This window comes from Podarcis liolepis (assembly GCF_965112155.1).
Source record: "Podarcis liolepis genome assembly, chromosome: 2".
NCBI lineage: Eukaryota > Metazoa > Chordata > Lepidosauria > Squamata > Lacertidae > Podarcis > Podarcis liolepis.
The window spans coordinates 98515321-98538641 of record NC_139555.1 but is presented as its reverse complement, the minus strand read 5'-3'; the positions used below and the strand labels follow the sequence as shown (position 1 = coordinate 98538641).

The window sequence follows — 23321 nt, the reverse complement described above, 5'->3', positions numbered from 1 at the left end:
TCTGGTTCCGTCACAGTGTTCCGCTGCACCAGAAGCGGTTTAGTCTTGCTGGCCACATGACCTGGAAAGCTGTCTGTGAACAAATGCCAGCTTCCTCGGCCTGAAGCGAGATGAGAGTTGCAACCCCATAGTTGCCTTTGACTGGACTTAACCTTTCAGGGGTCCTTTACCTTTACCTTCTAACAAAATTGAAAGGTAAAGGGACCCCTGACCATTAGATCCAGTTGTGACTGACTCTGGGGTTGTGGCACTCATCTCGCTTTATTGGCTGAGGGAGCCGGCGTACAGCTTCCGGGTCATGCGGCCAGCAGGACTAAGCCGCTTCTGGCGAACCAGAGCAGCACATGGAAACGCCGTTTACCTTCCCGCCAGAGCGGTACCTATTTATCTACTTGCACTTTGATGTGCTTTTGAACTGCTAGGTTGGCAGGAGCAGGGACCGGAAAACAGGAGCTGACCCCGTCGCGGGGATTCGAACCGCCGACCTTCTGATCGGCAAGTCCTAGGCTCTGTGGTTTAACCCACAGTGCCACAAAATACACACAGATTAACTTCATTCATACAATTCACGTTTTCACTGATGGCTTTTGTTCTATCTTTATGCTGGAAAAATTGGGATTATTCATTCAATGGGAGCAACTGCCCATACTCCTCTCGCCCCGCTGCCCGTGGATGCCCTTGCCTGAAGATCATGTGCTACTGCTCCAAATTTTGTTATTTTAGAAAAGGACAGATTTCCTTCAGTCTAAGAAAAGACTAAAGAAAGTGGAAGAGGATATTAAGTATTCACACACAGAAAGTGTGTGAATGCAGGACAGCAATTCCACCCTAAATTCCTTGCCTGGAAGCAAACCGTATCAGGCCCACAGGCAACCACCTGTATCCGTGCTCTGTGGTTAAGCTGTTCATACCTATTTCGAAATAAAAGGGATTCAGCACCTGTAAAGGATTTTAATGGTTAATTAAGCCTTGATGGCATCAAGCCTCGTGTTAGCATGCTTCTGCTAGCGCAGGACTTTGTGGCTAAGTTTGACGAAGCCTCCATTAACACCCCCCACTCTAAGCAAACCATTACATCTCCATTCATCAAATAAAAAGGTATTAAATCACTTCTCCTTCCAATGGCTTGAAAAATGCCCACACAGCAAATGAAGGTTCTACCTTGTAATAAGGAAGGACAGTGCACTAAATCATGGCAGAAAACGCCTGCTCCCCAAAAAGGAGGGAGGGGTTGGGAAAGGGAAACACTGGAAATTAAATGAACTAAATGCAACAATACAAAATGAAAATCGCTTGCCTGAACACCCAGTTATTTGCCAGTAAAACAAGAAAGAAAACAGAATTAAGACTAAGCACTGTAGCAAAATCGCAGATTAAGTGTTTTCTATTGTATTTTAGTATTTTTATTGAGTGCCATGCAACAAAAGATGGGTATAAAATGCTGCTAAAAATAAAGTGTAAATCGGAATGTAAAAAAAACAGTTTATTTCATTGCCCTTCTCAGGGCTCAGTGGCCAAACTCTGAATCAGAATAAGCCCCCTGAAAGCTCTTCAGGCAGTGCTTCACAATCCACACAAGTGTCTCTTCGTGTCTTGTGGCCTGGGCCTAATGACAGCATCCTTATTCTGACCCATAAGAGTGTGTCTCCTTCCAACAGAAACTCTTCCAACAGTGGGTGAAGAAAGGGCTGGGAATGGAGCGGGGGCCTTTCCCCATCCTTTGGACTCCCTGGGAAACTCAACAAACCTGCTATACCTGGAATTAGGTGTGAGGAGTGCAGCTGAATGCAGCTATGGGCAGCCTGAGGAAGGACCATCCATCTTGGGCCTCCTATGAAAAGCAAGGCTAGAGAAAGAGACTAGGGTCATGTCTGCTTGTTTCCAGGAACTCTTGTCATGAGACTTTTGTGGGCAAGAGTTTGTGGGAGAGTTTGTGAGAACCCAGGGGCCAAGAAGGAGGAAGGACAATGATTGTGTCAGAAGGAAAATGAATTGATATTAATATCTATCTTTCTATCTATCTATCTATCTATCTATCTATCTATCTATCTAGCATTAATATATATATTTTATGTATCTATATTTTTTGTAATGTTCTTTATGTTCTAATGTCTGTTGTTGCTGCTTCCTTGTATACTGCTTAGGGATATTTTTAATACATTAAGCACTATATAGACATTAAATAAATCAAATATAATATGAGAAGGCCTTACATGGTGTGTATCAACTAAACTTGAAATTATGTGGCCCAGATCATTGCTTTACATAAAGGCTTTTCCAAGGCCAAATTCTGAACATTTTCCACATATGGTCTATGAATTTTGTATTCAGATATTCCTTTGATGATAGCCTTGTGTATGTGGGTGGGGGCTGCAATCTGCGGCACGTGAGAAAGGTCTTGGTAAATATTGCCTCAAAAATCCATAATGAACAAAAGACTGTTTCCTCTTCCTGCTCAGTTTCTGGCTCAACCTGTCTTAGAGTGAATCTTCACCCTTAAATATGGCTGTATTTCATTGTATTCCAGGGATGAACAACCTCTCTCTCTCATACAGAAAGGAGGTACAAAAAGCTCACCTCACTCTCTTTTGTGTGATCCTATCCTTTTTCTGTCCTTTTGGATGTGGTGGCCATTTTGCGCTATGCCACATGTCCACAGCAGCCACTTTGTGATATGCCACCCACCCCATGCCAGCCATTTTGTTACTGGCACCCACAACCTTTTCTCGAAATTTCCAGTGTGTCCACTGTCCTCAAAAGGTTGCCAACCCCTCATCTGTATCATCTCCATTTGAATTTATGAAGCCTAGAACTATGTGAAGTCACACTGTTGGACCACCCAGCCCAGGAATGGATGTTCTCTTGCATCTTAGACAGTGGAGATGCTAAGGGCTGCATGTAAGACATTATGCACAGCGTGACCTCATCCCTAAGCGCAAGTCCCTCTGCAGGCCAGGTGATGTGGGCCATAGTTTAATCTTATTAGCCCTATGCCCATGGGTAGGCAAACTAAGGCCCGGGGGCCGCATCCGGCCCGATCGCCTTCTCAATCCAGCCCATGGACGGTCTGGGAATCAGCATGTTTTTACATGAAAAGAATGTGTGCTTTTATTTAAAATGCATCTCTGGGTTATTTGTGGGGCCTGCCTGGTGTTTTTACATGAAAAGAATGTGTGCTTTTATTTAAAATGCATCTCTGGGTTATTTGTGGGGCATAGGAATTCGTTCATTCCCCCCCCCCTCAAAAAAAAAAATATATAGTCCGGCCCCCCACAAGGTCTGAGGGACAGTGGACCGGCCCCCTGCTGAAAAGGGTTGCTGACCCCTGCCTATGCCTTTGTTGAAATAAACGTTCTTTTCTTCGCCCCAAGTCTCCTCCAGCTTCCCAACAACTTCATACTGCGTTCCTTGCATTGGGGGGAAAAAAGCAAGTCACAAATGAAAGACGCTTTCATGCTGCGCAGAGGAGAACTGGGCAATGAGGCGTGTAAAAGATGCATGGTTATTTGAATCGGAATGCAAAAGGCTTGTTAATGACCACAGAAAAATATGGTTGCTTCTCTATTACCTAATGACATGCAATCTGACAATTCAAATAAATCCGCTGCTGACACAGTGTGTTACATTGAGAAGCGAAGGCCGTTGACATTTTGCTTCATTCATTACCGTCTGCCAGCAACGGTATACCGGACAGCGGGGGGTGAGGGATCCTCTTAAAACAAACAAACAAATAGTAGAAGTCTTTACAGAGCCATTGGGTGTCAGGAAGCGTAATCCATTAAAAAAAAAGCGAAGGCATTCTTCAGTCCTGCTACATTCAATGCAGCTCAAGCGCCTTGATGTGGACTGAAGTCTCATTGATTTCAATGGAGCTCAGGCACTTTTATCTTATCTGGACTACGCCCAAGAAATGCAAAAGGCTTTTATGAGAGATTGATTTAAACATAGCAGTAATGAAGAACCCTCTTTAAGGCTGCCTCGACTTGCCTTGAGCCAAGCAACTTGGAACAGTAGTTGGAGCTGCCATGAAAATTCACCCACAGTGGGGAGGGGAGAAAAATATACTTTGGGACGAAGCTCTTCCTACTGCAGACAGTGCCAGAATGAGCCTCAGTCAGGAATTGGTACTGTTAATGTACATGCGAGATGCAGAGTCCATGGTTGGTTCTAAGGTTTTCCAGGTTTTTTAATGGAGACTCAATTGGAATAGCAGTGCTAAAAGAGGTGGTGTTTAACCCTTCTTCAAATGCAGTTCTCTTTACCACCCCACAAAACAGGGTGTCCAAACTCATCATTGCAAGCAGCTTAATGTATTTCAATGGAAGCCAGAGGTTTTCTAAACGGGGGTGGGGGCAGGTTCTTCCAGCGACAGCATACTTATTTGTGGTGCTATATTTCTCCCTCCTCTATCTTCACTTTCTATTTTTTGTTTTGTTTTACTAAACATCTAAAATATCGTTTATTTCCTCTTCCGCCATTTGACCTCTTCTACGCTTGATAATCAGAAAAGCTGCCCATTATGCTGCAGAACAGGCTGCAGTTTTAGGGAAAGAAATCCAGAAGAATCGTTGCTTCAAAAGGAAAACAGCAGTGGTAAGAAAGTATTTTTTTAAAGGACAACTGGTATTATTTTTATAGCCGCGACAGCTCCAAAAAATAAGCAAATAGCAGAAATATTTAATGATACCTTCTTTTTGGGATTCTGATCACTGCCTGAGATGTTGAGAAAATGGAAAGCCCAAAGATCTCCAATTCATATACACACAGACACACACACACACACACACACACACACACACACACACACAGCATAATGGCATTGATGTTCCCCTGCCATTATTTTACCTTCACTGCCTTAGACAGAAGTGATTCGTTGGACAGGAGTAAACAAGCTTAAGAAAAGTGACATGAATAAGAAATGCTTATTCCATATTCAGAAAACAACAGTCTGTGTTTGGACTGAGGCATGGCTGCAGAAGAAAACAAATTAAGCTTGTCATCAATTATTCCATTTATGGGAGCTAACAGCTGCCAATAGCCAACATTTTACAGTGTTGGAGAAATGTCAGTCAATATAATCTCCTCTGAATACGACAAGTAAACAGTTATTAATAATCAGCTGGCTTGATTAAAGGTCTAATGTTATTATTGACCATATTCTAAATATTATAAGTAGAAGCTTCTGTTCTGTTAGCAAGAGATACTGTGCTATTCCTGCCTTTTCAAACCTACTTTTAAAATAACATTGTCTCGTTTTAAACAGAGAAAATTTCAGAACCCACCTAGTCCTATAGTGGTCAACCAGAAAGGTTACAAGAAAGAGATGAGGGCAATAGCTCTCTCCCACCATTGGTACCCAGTGACTGCCTCTGATCCTGAAGATACTATAAAGCCATCATGACCAGTAGCCATTACCAACCTAGTCCTTGATAAAATTTTCTAATCCCCTTTTAGAGCCCCTGAAGCTCATGGTCATCAGCAGCATGATCAGTTAGAGGGATTTCCCTGACGTCCAAATAGGTGGGTCGATACTGTTTACTGTATTGGGTGTTAGGAGGCAGCGAGGTCTGTGCAGTGCAGACACACCAGTGGAGACCATCTGGCACTCCTGCTGGGGTGTCTGCACTCCACTGACCTCCCTGCCTCATGGCTTCTCCTTCCAGTAAAGAGCAGTCACTCCCCTGTCAGGTGGTCAGGTAAGCACCTTTGTCCCACCATGCTGTCCACTACTGGCCATCACCATATGCTGTGGTAGCAAATATGCAATGTTAACAGGCATAAAAAGTGTGACATAAGTTTTAAAATCAATAAATATTAGGCCACAGTTAGGCAAACTAAGGCCCGGGAGCCGGATCTAGCCCAATCACCTTCTAAATCCAGCCCTAGTACAGTCCAGGAATCAGCATCTTTTTACATGAGTAGAATGTGTACTTCTATTTAAAATGCATCTCTGGGTTATTTGTGGGGCATAGGAATTCATTCATTATTTTTTTCAAAATATAATCTGCCCCCCCCCACAAGGTCCGAGGGACAGTGGACCGGCCCCCTGCTGAAAAAGTCTGCTGACCCCTGTATTAGGTTCTTCCTTTGTGTTCTCTGATGCTATGAAATGGGGTGGGTATTCAGATTTTTCACTGGTTTCTCCCAGACTCTGGAACAGGAATGAGGGATTTCTGGCTCTCCAGTTGTTGTTCAACTACAATTCCCATTGGTCATGCTGTTTGGGGCTGATGGGAGCTGGAGTCTCAGCATCTGAAGGACCACAGGTCCCCCATTGCTTTAAGGCATTCTCTTCCAGTTTGGTTCAACTGTCTTCCTTCCTTTTGGATTTTAAGTGGAGGATAAAGACTGCCTCATTTTTATTTTCTTTTAAAATAATTTTTATTAAATTTTCATTTAACAATCCAATCATGTCTCATTAATTAATCCAAATTATGCCAATACATATCATAAAGTCCAAATATTTTGCCGAATTTTTAAAAATTTTGTTTGAGCTCAAAAGGGTCCAATCCTCTCATATTTCTGCTGCTTTGATGTTCACAAGTCCCGCCTTCCAATCTTGTTGTTGCTATCATTTTCCCTCTTAATAACCTCTGAGTTATTTCCACAAGCGAGTTGAAGCAAACATTATTATAGTCCTGTGTGGATTTTCACGCTAATCCAAAAGTCCTGTTCAAGCGGCAGGCGCCATTTTGGCAGTTCCCATGAAATACAGTCTAAGCGTCTGCTCATTAACTTTCCCAGACCAGTTGCTGGCCATGATGCCATGGCAGTTTGGCTAACCTTTCTACTGCTATCTATCTACTTATTTAACTTCCTATGCTGCTATGGATTTTTTTTTTAAAGCACCACTTTAAATTTATTAATGTCATGTTTTAATTAATTGTTGTTTTGGTGGTTATTTTGTTAGCTGCCTTGGGTATTTTATACAGAAAAGATTGATTTTCTTTTTTAAGCAAATAAAGAAGGAATAATCTAAAGCAGATTTTGGTCCAAGGGCAAGATTCTAACAATTAGGAATGCGCAATTGACCACAGCCAAGCATTAGACACGCTCAACATAACCTGAATCAATCTCTTGTCTCTAGTAGGAACTCCACTGCTATATGAGTGTAGAAGAACAGCCCTTCTGGATCAGTTCAAAGGTCCCAGCTTGTCCAGCATTTTGTTCTCACCATGGCCAACAAGATTATGGGAAAGCCTATAAGCAGGACCCAAGCTTAGACCAAGCCTACAGCGAGTGTGTTGCAGTCACATGCAGAGGTTTGTGTGATCCTTTTGCCTCATGGAAAGGAAACAAGAGTTCACACAGGGCAGTCCTGAGCAGAGCAGACAGCCTCCCCTGCTCTGCTTACAGAGGAGTTGCGTGAGATCCATGTCTGAACTTGATCACAGAAGCATCAGTGACCTCGAAGAAACTTCTTTTATTTCTCAGTTTCTTGTTTACAGAAAACCATGCCCCTGAAAACAGTGAGGGTTTGTTTCAACAACTCGGGCTTTCTGTATACTGATAAAAAGGTAAAGGTAAAGGGACCCCTGACCATTAGGTCCAGTCGTGGCCAACTCTGGGGTTGTGGTGCTCATCTCGCTTTCTTGGCCAAGGAAGCTGGCACACAGCTTCCGGGTCATGTGGCCAGCATGACTAAGCCGTGTCTGGCAAACCAGAGCAGCGCACGGAAACACCATTTACCTTCCCGCCGGAGCGGTACCTATTTATCTACTTGCACTTTGACGTGCTTTCAAACTGCTAGGTTGGCAGGAGCAGGGACCGAACAACGGGAGCTCACCCCGTCACGGGGATTCGAACCGCCGACCTTCTGATCGGCAAGTCCTAGGCTCTGTGGTTTAACCCACAGCACCACCTGCGTCCCTGTATACTGATACCATTGCTCAAATAATCAGAAGGAAAGAGGAGAGCAACTTACAGAAACAAATTACAACGCAAGAAGTGTCTAGAAATAAATGGATTGTGAAGTCTGATTGTCACAACAATGTCAGGTTATTATTTCCCCACCCCACCATACCAGATATATAAAGATTTCAATTCTTGGATGCAATTAGCCACTCCCATTCAGTAATAGCCACTGAACATTTTATCCTGGCAATGTCAACAATGCTTCCCAGAAGGGAATGCCTGAAAGTCTAATGGCAGCCCGTCTTCAACCTTGAAGGATAGGGGGAAGGATGAGAGAGGCGTGGCATCAGTGCTCCAATTGTGGTGGAGAACGTTTAGCCAAGCCATGCTCTCCCTCTGGCTTTCTAAAAACAGCATCTAAGGAAGTCATTACAAGTAAACTTCCCCACCCACACCTGCCCTTCTTGTCATCTGGGCGCTGCACTAAAGGTGAGGAGAGGTCTTGCTGCAGCTGTGTTTTGAGCCCTGAAGCAACTGGTGCCTCCTGACAGCAGCATCGCTGTGGACTGGGATGGTGTGGGGCAGAGGCAAGATCGGGGTTGTGCAGGCATGCTGGCAGGGCCAATCGGGTGCTCCCACTACTGCACAGCTCTGATCTTGCCTTCACCCTGCCCCTGCCCCATCCTAGTAAGTCGTAGCGATTCTGCCATCAAGCAGAGCAGCAACACCCCTCTGTGCTGTCCACTGCTGTCTTTAGGGGTGGGAAAGGCAGAGGAGGAGGAGGAGGAGGAAGAAGAAGAAGAAGAGGAGGAGGAGGAGGAATTTGGATTTGATATCCCGCTTTATCACTACCCTAAGGAGTCTCAAAGCAGCTAACATTCTCCTTTCCCTTCCTTCCCCACAACAAACACTCTGTGAGGTGAGTGAGGCTGAGAGACTTCAGAGAAGGGTGACTAGCCCAAGGTCACCCAGCAGCTGCATGTGGAGGAGCGGGGACGGTTCACCAGATTACGAGACTACCGCTCTTAACCACTACACCACACTGGCTCTGCAAATATAATAGAGTGGTACTAATTCGTTCTGGAGGTCTGTTCTTAACCTGAGGTACTATTTCTGGGTTAGCAGAGTCTGTAACCTGAAGTGTCTGTAACCCGAGGTACCACTGTAATAATAATAATAATAATAATAATAATAATAATAATAATAATAAATTTTCACTGCACCCTCAGTGTACATGGGTGTGCTTTATAGAGTGGAAGAGTCCAGGCCCCTGCTGTGAAGAGCTTACAATCTAGAATTTGACAGAGGAGAAACAACAGAAGGAGGGAGGTTGGTAGAGACAAGACTGAACAGGGAAGCAACATGCATGTGTTTCAGTAACATGTGCTTAGGCTTAGTTGCACACTGAGTCACTGAAGGGCATGGGAAGCACTAAAGGATAATACCAAAGGCTTCATGGAAAAGGTGGACTTCGAGGAGGGATCTGAAAACATGAAGAGGTGGCATCACACAGGTCTATGAAGAAGGAAGAGACCTTTAGGTGTTGGGTGCTGGTGGAGCTGGAAAAGTGAAGACAGGGATGTATTGAGATAAAAGAGCAAAGGAAGTAGGGGAGGGAATGTCCCTGGAGGGTTCTGGAGGTAAGGACAGAGAGCTTGTGCTGGATCTGAGAGCAGATAGTATAGGGATTTGAGGAGTAGCTTGGCTACAGCATCTCAAGGCTGCCTCTAACTCAGGGATTGAATGTCCTGATGCTGTCTGTCCCAGTCTTAAAGGGCCAGCGGTGGAAGGCCAAATAGTTCTTTTCAGCAACATAAACACAAGGTGATTTAAGACAGATGAATGGGAAGCAGCATGGAAGAGACAAGAGGAAATGTAAGTGGAGCAGGAGGATTTTTAGAAAGGCTTTGCAAAAAAAGCGTTCTTGTCTGTTACGTCCCAACAGCTCATATGGTGCCTTGAAAACTGCCCCACGCTATTGGAGTGGTTATTCTGAATAAGAGGCAATCTGTAATTCTTCTTCTGAAACCATGCCTAGCTGATGCATGTCTGCATTGAACAGGAGACAGATCGCTTGCAATGTATTGATGGAAATCCCAATTCGGCTCTGCCTGCAATATTCCTCATAACTTGCTGTGGAAAGGAAAAAGTGACGTAATCTCTCTGGTGTGCACAACCACAGCAGTGACATGAGGGGCAACACTTAAGCCTCACTCTGCAGTACCAAAGGGACAGGCAGCTCAGATGCACCTGATTTAAAGGGAACTGCAGCATGAATATATTTAATATATATTTTAAAAAACAACAACTCAGGAAGCAAAGCAATGGTATACAGAGGCATACAGTCAAAGCCAAAGAAATTAATATTTTTCCTTTTTTGGTTTTTTTAAAAAAGGATGATGGCAATAATTTCTGTCTGATTTGAAATCTACAGTGGACAAAGCCACAGGCTCCAATTGTACCTACCTGTCAAGGTCTGACATTCCTATTAGCAAGGCGCCCAAGGGCAGACACCGCTTTTAGCAGGGCACTTATTTTACAAAGGATGGCAAAAGCCCAACTTGTCCAGTGGGATGCTTTATATACAAAAAATAAAAATGAAAGTGAAAACTAAAAAGACATATTCTGAAAAGCAGCAGGAGGCAAGCTGGAGGAAGAACCGAGAAAGTAAAAATGGAAAGAGTGAAAAAGAACAAACGTGGCGAGCGAGGGAGAGAGGCAAGCTCGAGGTGGCCAAATTCCCTCCGACTTACAGAACAGGAAGCATTTCTATCAGAGAGCCAAGTGGATAATATTAATTAAAAGAGATAACATGAAACAGAAAAAAACAAAAGGAGCAGATGAAAGGAAATCAGAATTATTAAATAAAATTGCGACGGGTTAAAAAGAAAAAAACCCCGAACGGAATAGACACTATGATCAAATGCACCAGGCCCTTTGATTCATTTGCCACAGAAAGTCTCCAGCAAAGCCAGGAATTGAAACTTGATGTTTCTGAGATGAGAATCATAGAATTGTAGAGCTGGAAGGGACACGAGGGCCATCTAGTCCAACCCTCTGCAGTGGAGGAATGTTTCGCCCAACGTGGGGCTCAAACCCACAACCCTCATGTTCTACCACCTGAGCTGTTGTTTGGCGAACAGTGATATTAACAACAAGTACAAATATCCAGTTGTGGTGTTGTTTCTTTGGCGCCACTCACATTGAATCATGGCACGATGCTAGTCATTGCTGCAGTAATAATCTGAATATGGAAAAAAAAATGTAGGCAGAGGTAATTACACTAGTCTTTGCTGCCCAACTGGCTCAGTTCATGCCCCTTTTTACATACAGTGGTTTGTTTGTTTAGTCATTTAGTCGTGTCCGACTCTTCGTTACCCCATGGACCAGAGCACACCAGGCACTCCTGTCTTCCACTGCCTCCGCAGTTTGGTCAAACTCATGCTGGTAACTTCGACATACAGTGGTACCTTGGGTTAAGAACTTAATTTGTTCCGGAGGTCCGTTCTTTACCTGAAATTGTTCTTAACCTGAAGTACCACTTTAGCTAATGAGGCCTCCTGCTGCCGCCACACGATTTTCGTTCTCATCCTGAAGCAAAGTTCTTAACGCGAGGTACTATTTCTGGGTTAGCGGAACCTGAAGTGCCTGTAACCTGAAGCGTCTGTAACCCAAGGTACCACTGTACTCATCTAAGAACAATGGAACTGCTTCTCACTGCACTGTGATTCCAGGCTGTTGGGAAATTTATAAATACCCCAGTCATATATTCCCCACCAAGACTCCTGTGCTTCTCTCCTTCACGCCATTAGAATATCCACATAAGCTACCCAATAAAATGGCATTACATGACTGGCATGGTGAGCAAGTGTGAAAGCAGTCTGCATATATTCTGCATTCAGATGCTCATTGGATTGCAGTGGTGCAGGAACTCAATGGAAGGGACCCCAAGTTTCATCTGGTACAACTCCCTGAAATGCAGTTATTGCAGCTAAATTCCTGACAGATGGCCATCCAACGACTGGCTAAAAACCTCCAATGAAGGAGAGCCCACCACCTTCTGAGACAGCCCCACAGAAATGGCTCCCACACAACTAGTAATGCATAAAAGTGTGGAGATAAGACTTACTGAGCTTGCTAGCTTCAAAATGCGATGGCTGTGGTTGAAACGGCCAAAGGCCTGCTCAGTTTTATGACACGACTTCTTCCTTACGGTTTGCTTACAATGTGGTGCAATCAACATTCATCTGCCTCAAAAGACCATGGAGTGCGCCTTCAGGGGTGAAGTCAAGCCACAGCGTTAGCAGCACTGAAGTGACCTCCCCAGGGTGCAAGCCTGGGCACTGTGTGTGGAGATCCTGGGCTGCCCAGATGATAAGACCCTGCTCCCAGCCTCGCTTATGTGGTCCAAAGGAAAACAGAGCAATACATTTAGTATCAGGAGTTGCCGGAAGGAGGCCTACAAGGAGCCATCCAACTGTCTTAGGGACTCCACTCTGGATTTATGTAGGGTTTACTCCTTAGCCCTTTCTTCTCAAGGCAGTGGAGGTTTAGGATCAGAGTTGTCTTTCTCCTACATGGGCGACCTTCCCAGGTTGAAGAGCCCCATCTGCCCCTCATGCAATCAATATATTTAAATATTTCAAGTACAATAAAATCGTGTTTGAGTGAAAAAGTGCTTGGTGTTACTTCCAAAGGAATCAGAACAATGGGATCACAGCTAGATTTTGTGTTAGACTGTGAACCTGAGCTGAAGCTTTACAGAAGGTGGTGACCTCACTCCCGTGATCAAGCTGTAGTCGTGAGTGGCCCAAGCACACATAACAACCGGGGGCCAGGAATGCAGATGCATGTCTCCGAAATCAAAAGGGGTGTTGAGACAGATCAGTAGAGCTGGGAATAACTTTGTGCATGGACAAACGGGAGATGCCTGGGACCTTGTGCATGTGAAGCTACCAGTCCGCAGAGCTATGGCATTTCCTCTCAGTGCAGGAGCTGTGCTTCCATGAGCTCTGCTACTTTGGAGCTCTGCCACTGAGCCATTAAGGCCCTCCTCTTGTAGCTGAACAGGATTGAGCCAAGGAGACTCAAACTGTCACCACTTCAGAGAGTTACTGCATTCGATGCTACTCAGTGCACACTTTTTGGCTCTATGAAGACAAACATACGAGTGTATCGAGGAAGCGTCTGTGCAGAGTCAACAGGCTTTACCTTGGGATCAGCAGTGAGCAGCTTGAATGCTTGATATACTTGTGCTTCTTTCACGCCTCCACCAAGATCCAGGAAGTTGGCAGGCTTTCCGCCATTAAGGGAAATGATATCGCACGTTGCCATAGCAAGCCCAGCGCCATTGACTGCAATTAAGAGAATCAGAGTTGTGCATTTTAAAATGGCGAAATGCAGACTCGTAGGGATGTCGTTTAGAAAGTGCCACTACCACTACCCAGAGAAGTTACAGTTTAAGAGTGGTAGGAAAACGCTGTAACTAATAATACAATAAAGAGAGAGAGAGAGAGAGAGAGAGAGCAGGGAACAGTGTAAAAGAGATGGACTTTCAGGTTTAATTGCACATGGATACAAAGAAGACATCAGCAATATTTGGTGTCTGGCATGCTTAGGCTGCTATTTATTGATTCATTTCTCCCCAGTGATTATGCAGAACTAAATGGACTAAGACATGTTTCAATATTGGGGTGTGTGTGTGTGTGTGTGTGTGTGTGTGTGAAAGAAAGGCCACACAGCAACTTCCTGCTCTCTGCTGCAATTGCCATTTATCTCTGGAAACAGAGCAGCACTATTTGCAAGTGTACTCCCCCCGCCTCCGTTAAAATATACCAGTGAGAGCCCAAATAGACCCAGCTGACACCATTGGGCCTGTCTGCTGTTGACTCTCCAATTGCTGTTCTCTGAGTGGTGATTTGCAGAGTCCTGGACTTTGGCCTCATGGTTCAACGCTAGCTGCAAGCCTAGATTCAAGGCCCAATATAGTATGGCGGGGTGGAGAAAATGGGGTGCTAAGAAGTCCGAAACAGTGGCACAAGGTTCCTGTCCAAGGCTGGCTGAAGAGGAACAGTCCCTTTTAGAGTCGGGAAATATACTGCAATGTTCTGTTGCAGGCTCCCCACTGGTTTTGTATAGAGACTGAGAGGAACCCTGACAGATGCTGGGAAGAAAACATAGAGCAAACCTTGCTTGGGGATTGCATGTGACTTGCAGGCTAAATTATGCCCATTCATAGGGTAATTTTAATTGATTAGTACTTAATAAATGAGGCATAATTTTAATTGTGCATAATACAATGGCGTTTTCACAGTTTTATGTTCTGAACTTGCATATACTTTCCCAGGGAATTAGGAGCAAAAACCATATTCTGAAACCAGCAGAAACCCCACAAAACGTCTCCTTCACTTACCACTGATCCCTTAATTCCCTTGGCAGTTTTATGGGCCATGTCTAATTTCATTAACCTTGGCATAAAGCTAACATCCTGTTGGAAAATATTTAAAAACTCGGTTCTCCTTTTAACCAAACTCCCACTGGATATTCTTTTGATGACAATGCTTTAGATTTTATCTTCTTTTTTTTAATGGTTGACACCTCTGCTATGTTAAATGTTGCCTGTGTTGCAAATACATTAACTCATCTGGGTAAGAGAGAAGAAAATGCTTTGGCACGTTAAATTGATTGCTTCTCTACAAAGTAAGCTTTTATTTTAAAAAAAATCCTTGAACAGGAGCCTAAAATCTGGATGGGATGTTTTAGGCATATAATTTGATGGTGCTATTGGTTTAATGAGCTACAAATCCTTTAATATTTTTTAATTCCAGTTAGATTAAGACCTCAATACCAGAATCTCTGAATCTCGCAATTAAGCATGGAGAGAAATTTACGTGCCATAAACTGTGAGGAGAAAAGGCTACTTCTCTAGATATTTTTTTTAAAAAAAAAAAATTCCCATGAAGGCTTAAAAAAAAGTGTAAATGAAATCTTTATGTCAAATATAGACTGGTTCAGCTCTTATTTTCATTTTTATTATGAATTTTCCTTGTATATCTGAAACTGATTTTTATGTGTAATATTTATTTTGATACTAAAAATGATGCTCTAGTTGTTACCGTATTTTTCGCTCTATAACACGCAGATTTTTTCTCCTAAAAAGGAAGGGGAAATGTCTGTGCGTGTTATGCAGCGAATGTGTGGTCCCTGGAGCCGAAAAATAAGGCAAAAATCAAACCGCGCTTCAGGGAGAAGGGAGCTCCGTGAGAGAGGAAGCTGTTGCTTTCCTGCATTCTGCCTCAGGGTCTCTCTGCCCACCCTGCTCTGTTTCGTTGCTGTGTTTGCTCAAACGGAACAAAGAGCAGGGAAAGCCCCTCCCCTCCAGGCAAGAAGAGAGGAGAGCAGAGCGTCGCTCTATCCTGTCCCTGCTCCGGAGGGAACAATGTTTGTGAAGGGAAGAGAGATTACAGGTTCGGCTTAAAATTCTGATTTGACTTCCTGCTTTTTGTTTTTGGAGACACACAGCATTCAAATATGCTTTCTTCCATTTAAAAGGACGAAATCCTTAAACAGTGGCTGGCTTGTGTGGGTGGGTGGGGGGAAACTTTTGCCTTCCTTTCCTCACGTTATAGCCCTCTCCTGCATTCTTAGCCTTCTGTGTTTTTCCTTCCCTCCCCACTTAAAATGTGGTTACAAAGCATGGATCCACATGGATCCTCAGGATCTTTGCATTGGGTCACCCCAAATTCACCATCAGAGCACATAGCATGTCCATGGCTACAGCCTGCCCCCCCCCCCCAAAATCACGCACCCACTGTTGCCTGGGGCTGCAATTGTGCAAAAACGTGGTTACAAAGCATGGATCCACAGGGATTCTCAGGATTTTTGCATTGGGTCACCCCAAATTCACCATCAGATCACATGTCTGTGGCCACAGCATGAAGCACAAAAATGATACGTCCACTGTTTCATTCAGAATATTTTTTCCCTTGTTTTCCTCCTCTAAAAACGATGTGCGTGTTATGGTCAGGTGCGTGTTATAGAGTGAAAAATACGGTAATAGTGTTTTGCAGAACATAAAAATTCCCTGGGTTGGTTTTTTTGTTGTTGTATCTCTTGTTTATTTAAGATGTTTTAAGCTATGTTGTAAAGCACTTAAGAGTTTTTGCTTAAATATAAGTGGTCCAGATAAATAATTTAATCTTTTATTTCCATTCACTGAAACTTTTTTCAAACAATACAGTCTTTTGCAGGATCCCAGATTTACATGGTCACACATGTAAGTTCTGTTTATCAGGTTAGGCTTTTAACATGCCGGGGAACCAAAGTATAATGTTAACTTACATTTAAACCAGGCAGAGGGCCTTCTCGGTAGTGGCGCCTGCCCTGTGGAACGCCCTCTCATTAGATGTCAAGGAAATAAGCAACTATCTTACTTTTAAAAGACATCTGAAGGCAGCCCTGTTTAGGGAAGTTTTTAATGTTTAAAACCTAGCCAATTGGGTGGAGTATAATAAGTATAACAACAACAACAACAACAACAATAATTAACCTAATCAAACTTTTTCAAAAGAAAAGTGAACAAGAAATGTAAGGAAACAAGGGACAATAATCCAAAGGCAAAGATTTGGGTAGGAAGATTCTGTGTGTATAAGAGGGTCTTCCCACCGCCCTCTCAAAAATAGTCCCATGCTTCTCACTAAGAGCCAATCCAGGCATGGGTCACATCCACACCATTCATTTGAAGAATAAAGCTACCCAAAAATAATCCTGGGAACTGTAGTTCACCCCTCACAGGACTACCATTCCCAACATTCTTTGAGGGAAGCCATGTGCTTTAAATGTATGGTATGGTTGTGGCCATGACATACTTTATTTAATGCTGTATTGTTTTTAACACTCGATTGGGAGCCACCCAGAGTGGCTGGGGAAACTCAGCCAGGTGGGCGGGGTATAAATAATAAACAACAACTATTATTATTATTATTATTATTATTATTATTAACCTGCAATCTGCAATCTTTTTGTTGTTGTTTAGTAATAAAGCAGCTGCATTGGGGCTTCTAATATGATCTAGAGCATTGGTTCACAATTAGCTAAAGTACTTTGGACTCCCTGTTTTTATAAAGCCATGCCATGGAGCCCCCTGCTTTTGAAAAAATTGATATTATCCATGGTAGATTTTGTTACGTAAATGGCGCCACGGACCCCCTGGGTCAACAGACCACCAATTGGGAACCACAGATCTAGAGACTTATCTACCCCTACCCCCAAATTGCTAATAGCAGCTTGGGGAGAGAGGCAATTTAGATTGGGGAAAATGCATGGGAGGAACCAGCTAAAGTCCACTCCCCATTCGCTGATCCATTAATAGTCCCATATGGCTATTTCGATGTTTTAAAAAAGTGAAAGATTCTGATCAGGGATTGCTTGAGTGACTTGTGGTTGAGGTCTCAACTGTTCTAAAATCTTGCCTGGGTGGTGTGGGTGGGGAGCCTGGACTGGCGTCAAAAGGCCCCATTCATTGTCTGTAGCACATTTTCTTTGATGGTTTTCCATACAGGAAGCAATACAGAAAACACTGGTTCTAAATTCAAATGTTAGTTCTGGGTATGCAGTCAAAACATTCTGTCCAGATACCTTGGGGCAGCAATTACTTTTCCTTCCGTTATTTAGAATTCATTTCTATTCAAATGTTGACAACTTTTTGGATACATGGCTGACAATTCCAGTAACGCAGTTGTGGAGTAAGTAAAACACCCACCTGCCATCATTTGGCATCTTTGATGTTCACAGAGCGCGCATATGCCAAGGATAATGACTGCATGCAGCTTAAATGTGAAACAGCTCTGCCGCACATTTTTAATGTTACTAAGTGGCCGCATTTGGACGATCATATTGCAGCTTAATTAGCCAATCTATGAATGAACCCTTGATTTCAACCTTTGAGCTGGCAAACAAACCAGGAAGTCTTCAGTTAACTATAGTTTCCTGTTTCGTCCAACCTGCGAGACTGCGGTTAACAGCTTCAGAACAAGCCAGGGTATTAACTTCAATATCTGAAGCTGTTAACCATAGTTTCCTGGGAAAGCCAAGTTTACTGCAAGCTTTCTATTTTGTTCAGGACCTTGTGCAAATGGGATGTAGATGCAGCCGTGAGGCTCATTCATACCTTGGCTCATTAAGCTGAGATACGATTATTTGAACGCAGCCTCCATGGTTGTTAACGGTTATGTCAAACACATGGCTGGGAATCCAAAAGACAACTTTAGTCATGAGCCAGTGTGGTGTAGTGGTTAAGAGCGGTAGACTCGTAATCTGGGGAACCGGGTTCGCATCTCCGCTCCTCCACATGCAGCTGCTGGGTGACCTTGGGCTAGTCACACTTCTCTGAAGTCTCTCAGCCCCATTCACCTCACAGAGTGTTTGTTGTGGGGGAGGAAGGGAAAGGAGAATGTTAGCTGCTTTGAGACTCCTTAAAGGGAGTGAAAGGCGGGATATCAAATCCAAACTCTTCCTCTTCTTCTTCTTCAAAGACCTGCATGCATGGCAGAATTGTTGACTGGTTTTCATTGGACTGCATACCTCTATGACCTATTGCATGCTGGTTTTGAAACTCCCCCTGTTTCCAAATACTCCCCCCCCATCTTTTAACACATAAGGTCTTTGAATCGAAGTCAGAAATGTATAGTATGAACATATTTTTGCTTACCAAAACAGGCAATGTTTCCATCCAGGCCTATGTACTTCAAGTCATAATGGGCAGCTTCATTTTCTATCGGCTCATTCTCAGATTTGTCATCCAGGGCAAATATCTCTTTTTGCCTGAACTCGGCATTGTCATCAAAGTTTATCTTGGCATCAAAGCACACAACTAAATGAAAGGGAAATGAAATCAATACATCAGAGCTATTGAGTGGTTAGTTCCAAATGTGAAATAGAGTTGCATAATTTTTAAGCACCACACTTTTCAGTATGGAGAGTGAACAGTCCTGATCTCTGCAAAATCAATGTAACTCCCCGCCCCGCCCCCCAACGGAATTATACAGAAGCAGGCCTCGGGGACTTAGAACAGCAGACATCAAAACTCAATTTGCCACAGGCCTACCAGGTGTCAAGAGTCTTAAACTAAGATGTGGAACGCCAGCGTGGCGAAAACACGCAATGAAAGTGAGGGCAGAAAATGGAAGCTCAACAGAGCAGTCTCCCATAAATGTTCTCAACAGACCGACGTAACAAAGCATGCATTTAATTACGAATCTGTAATAGCTGTAGCTCTTACGCGTTATGTTAATAAAGCCTTTAAGCAATTGTTTTAATATATCCTGCACAAACAGAGAAAAACAGGAGGATAAACCAGGGAGGGGGAGAGCCACATATGCCTTGAGCTTCCTGGAGGAAAGGTGGGGTATAAATGTAACAACAAACAGATCTAAAAACAAGAGGAAATGCAACCTAAAATCAAACAGAAGTAATCAAACAAACAAAAAAGCAGCTATCGGTAAATATAAACAAGCTGCAATTTTAGAAGCAGATCACACACATGAGGAGCCGTGAGATTGCACTCTCCTGTCAGGAGCTTGTGCTACACTTGAGTAGGACCCTGGCAGAGACACATGCCCGACTGGCATGTTCTCTCCCTCCTGGTCTTTCTTTTGGGAGCTTCAAAAACTTTCTTCTGCCCGAACATCACAGCAACCGATGCCAACCGACACTGGCACACTTAGAGATCCGCAGAGTCTTTGCAGCTTGCGTAACAGATCTCAGCAACTCAACACTTTGGCTAATCTACTTTATTTACATATAAACACACACGGAGCACTGCAACATGGCTCCCTCTCTCTCTAGCATCAGACAGCAAAGAGAAAGAACGAAGGACAATAGTCCCACTTCACGGAACGCAGTAACACAAACATCCTGTCTCCATCACTTCCCACTCTGTGGAGTCAAAACATACACCGTCATGTGATAGACAAAAATCCCATGACTGCAATCATGGAGCAGGAATTCTAACATCTCCTTCCCGCTTCCGGCTCCAACCTTAACCAGGGTTTGCTCTTAAACGAGATATGAAACCCTGATCCATGCCTGAACCGCTAGCAGGACTCTCTTGGCAGACCTTTCTAACGTCACCATGGAAATCTCATTTCTGCAGAACTTTCACCATTAACAAGAGCAACATTGCAAAACAGCAGGGAAACAAGCCCACCTATTAATATTTATAAAACATTTTCTGCCGTCAAAAGAATATTGTTACATACATGATAGATTATACAAATGCACTTTTTTCTTCTTCTGAACAAATATCAAAGAGAACCGCGGAACTTCTATTCTTGGAGTGCTTTCCCTCTGCTTTTCCTATTGACATGAAGCTGTCAGAGATGCGCAAATTCAACAGCTTATGCTAAGGGGCAAGGAGAACGCTGACAGTCCTTGGGGCTGTCTAGGACAGACATTTTAATCTCTGATTTAAGCATGAACTGCAACAACACTTGAAGAGTTCTTTGTAGTTCCTGTTCACCTACTCTAGAATGTACCTGCTTCTACCCTGGTCCACCTGCAAGATATATTGAAAGCAGCAGGGTTAGGATTATGGCTTCGCCCAAAGAATCCAGGGGGTGAGGGGATACATGTGGACAGTGGCCACATTTATGGCACCACTTTAAATAGGCATGGCTCCCCTGCCCCAATATTCTGGGAGTTGTAGTTTGTTAAGGGTGCTGAGATTTGTTAGGAGACCCCTATTCCCCTTACAGAGTTGCAGTTCCCAGAGTAGCTTGATGGTCCATTCCACTTCTCAGGGAAATCTGGTAACTGTTGCTCTGTGAAGGGAACAGGGGTCTCTTAATATGTCTTGGCACTCTTAAAAAACTACAATTCCCAAGAGTCTTTGGGGGAAGCGACCATTGCTTAAAGTGGTATGATACTGCCTTAAATACACAGTGCGTATGGGGCCTAAGGTGAAGTTCTCCTATTTCACCAACAGTTATTTCTGCATTCTTTGAAGACTACCAATTTCTTTTCAATGGAAAATATATATATTAATTTAATCCAGGGTTTAATGAGCAGCGCCGGGGTGTGTGTGTGTGTGTGTGTGTGTGTGTGATACAGGAGGTAAACAAATTGCCTACTTGCTCCAAAGCAGCAGAACATTCAAATCCTATTCATTCATAACCGCACACATAGATTGAACGTGGATATACATCTGGATGCAAAACACCCAATGCCATTCCCAATATTAATGCAGGATATTTATATGGACTTCTGTCATCAGTCTTGAAATCACAGAATCGTAGAATTGGAAAAAGACCCAAGGGTCGTCGTCTCCAACCCCCTGCAATGCAGGAATCTCAGCTAAAGCATCCATGACAGATGGCTATCCAACCTCTGCTTAAAAACCTCCAAGGAAGGAGAGTCCACAACCTCCCAAGGGAAACTGTTCCACTGTCGAACAGCTCTTTCTGCCAGAAAGTTTTCCCGTATGTTCAGTCGGAATCTCCTTTCTTGTAACTAATGTAAACGAAGATCACTATCCTAGGTTCCTGGTGGCATGTTACATAACAATTGCAAACTACTGTATCCGGACTGAGGTCAGGATCACAGGATACAGTACAAAACCCACCACTATCTAATGCGTTGGCTTCCATTGAAAGGAATGGGAAATGTTTAGTAGTGTAAGCATGAGACTGAAATCTCACTTGGCTGTATGGCTGATAATTTCCATAGATGTTGACGGGGCTGCTCACATTTAACTGATGGGGATCCACCCTCAGACGTGGGAGAATTTCCTGATTATAATGCTGGCACTTCTGTTCCATTGTCTAATGTTCCTCTCATACCTGTTGTGTTACGGAAATGTGACTTTTCACACCAGTGATTAATATGTCACTCAACAACATGGCTTCTCCCCCCCCCCTTGGTGCACACGCATGCTTCTGTCTCCCAATGAAAATGGTAGGAAAGTACAGTGTGCTGTGCTGGGATCCTGCCCCAAATATCACTTTACTCCCACAATTTCCTGGGTTAAGGGATTTTTTTCCTGGAATCAGGTCACATGGAAACGAGTGCTAAACGTGTGCCATATTCCATTAGTTTTCTGGAAGTGTCTTTTACATTACGTGTAAGCTCAAATACAATGAAGAAATAAACAGTGAAGGAAACATCAGGGAAATGGAATAAACTGCTGTGTGGCTGCAGCCCTAATCTGCATGCAGTTAGTATAACGCAAAACACCTAGAATCCAGCTAGAAAGTGTAATACAATAATTTACAAATAATACATCTTTCTTTTCCAATTTTTTTGGAATCTGGTTTCTTTTACTGTTCTGTTCGTAGTGCCACAAATCTATTCAAAATGCCGCAGGGAATTTTTTAGAGGCGAGGGGGAGAGCAGCAGCTCCTGCACAGAGGCAACATTTGTAAATTCTGATCATTAATCATTTCCCCCAATAATTCAGTTTAATTTGACTATTGTGTGTTACGGTCATAAAACAAACACACACTTGATCATGACTATAATTCAATCTCTGAATTATTGCCATGTGTTACTATAAATGAATTATTTTTATGATGTTTTGCTCTTTTTTTTAAAAAAAAAGAAGCCACTTTACTATATTTCATTTTGTGTGTCCAAAGGAACACAATCTTGAGGCAAAGGGAAATGTATCTTTCCTGCATCACCGAAGATCTGTGGTTTTTAAGAGAGCCATTAAGTAACCAGAGATTTTCGCTCTAAGACTCAAAACATTCTGTTTTATTCACTAATGTGGCAAGTTCTCCTTACTGGGTTTATCTGTTAGATACAAATTACTGGAGAAGATTATGCTATTTGCTTATAACTGTGTGGACTACAACTGATGGCATCTTGCTGCATTTTGACAACCAAAACGTAGGAAAAAATATGTCAAATCAATTGAGCCATTAAGGGTTTCTCGTTTATTTGGGTTTCTTTATGCAGTTATATTTCTTTCTCCGTTAGTGGATCAGATCTATGGTTCACATCCACCAGGAAGAAAGGGTTCAGCTTTGTGGGCCTGATTCTGTGGAACTCCCATTTGCAGTCAGATATGCCCTTCCCTGCTGAACATCAGGTGCTGGGCAAAGATATTTCCATTTCAGCAGGCATTTTATGAAATTCCAAGCAAGCATAATACAGCTTATGTTTTTTACTTGTGGGTTTTGTTTTAAACGCTGAATTATTTTGATTGATGGGTATCTTCATTGAGGGTTGTGTACACTGCTTTTGTGACTATCTATGGTGCAAAGCTCTCCCAGAAATATCAGAAGTAAAATAGAATAAAAACAAGCTTGTTCACCCTAAAAGAACTGCACTATTTAGACTTCAATCTAGTCCACACGTTTCTTGGGATTTGGACGGTCTTGGGATACTGTCTGTCTGCTGAGAAAGAAAGAAACTACTGCATTTTTGCATTGTCTCTCATCCCTATGACAAAAATGAATCATTACAAGTTT

The 23321-nt window shown here is 43.1% G+C and overlaps 1 protein-coding gene across 2 annotated transcripts in view; it reads right to left on the bottom strand.

Moving 5' to 3' along the window:
• The window catches only part of SUCLG2 (succinate-CoA ligase GDP-forming subunit beta), a 217979-nt gene that overhangs the window by 63017 nt on the left and 131641 nt on the right, over window positions 1–23321 (bottom strand). The window contains exons 8-10 of one of the 2 annotated variants that reach the window (XR_014523085.1): window positions 18563–18724; window positions 11563–13208; window positions 10221–11324 (exon numbers count right to left, since the gene is read on the bottom strand). Coding sequence is in view for 1 of the 2 variants with exons in the window: in XM_083492940.1 (XP_083349066.1) it covers window positions 13066–13208; window positions 18563–18724 (305 nt within the window). In the remaining variant the exon portion in view is untranslated. Of the gene's footprint in view, window positions 1–10220; window positions 11325–11562; window positions 13209–18562; window positions 18725–23321 lie in introns of those variants that run through there. The other variant, XM_083492940.1, reaches the window with a different exon arrangement.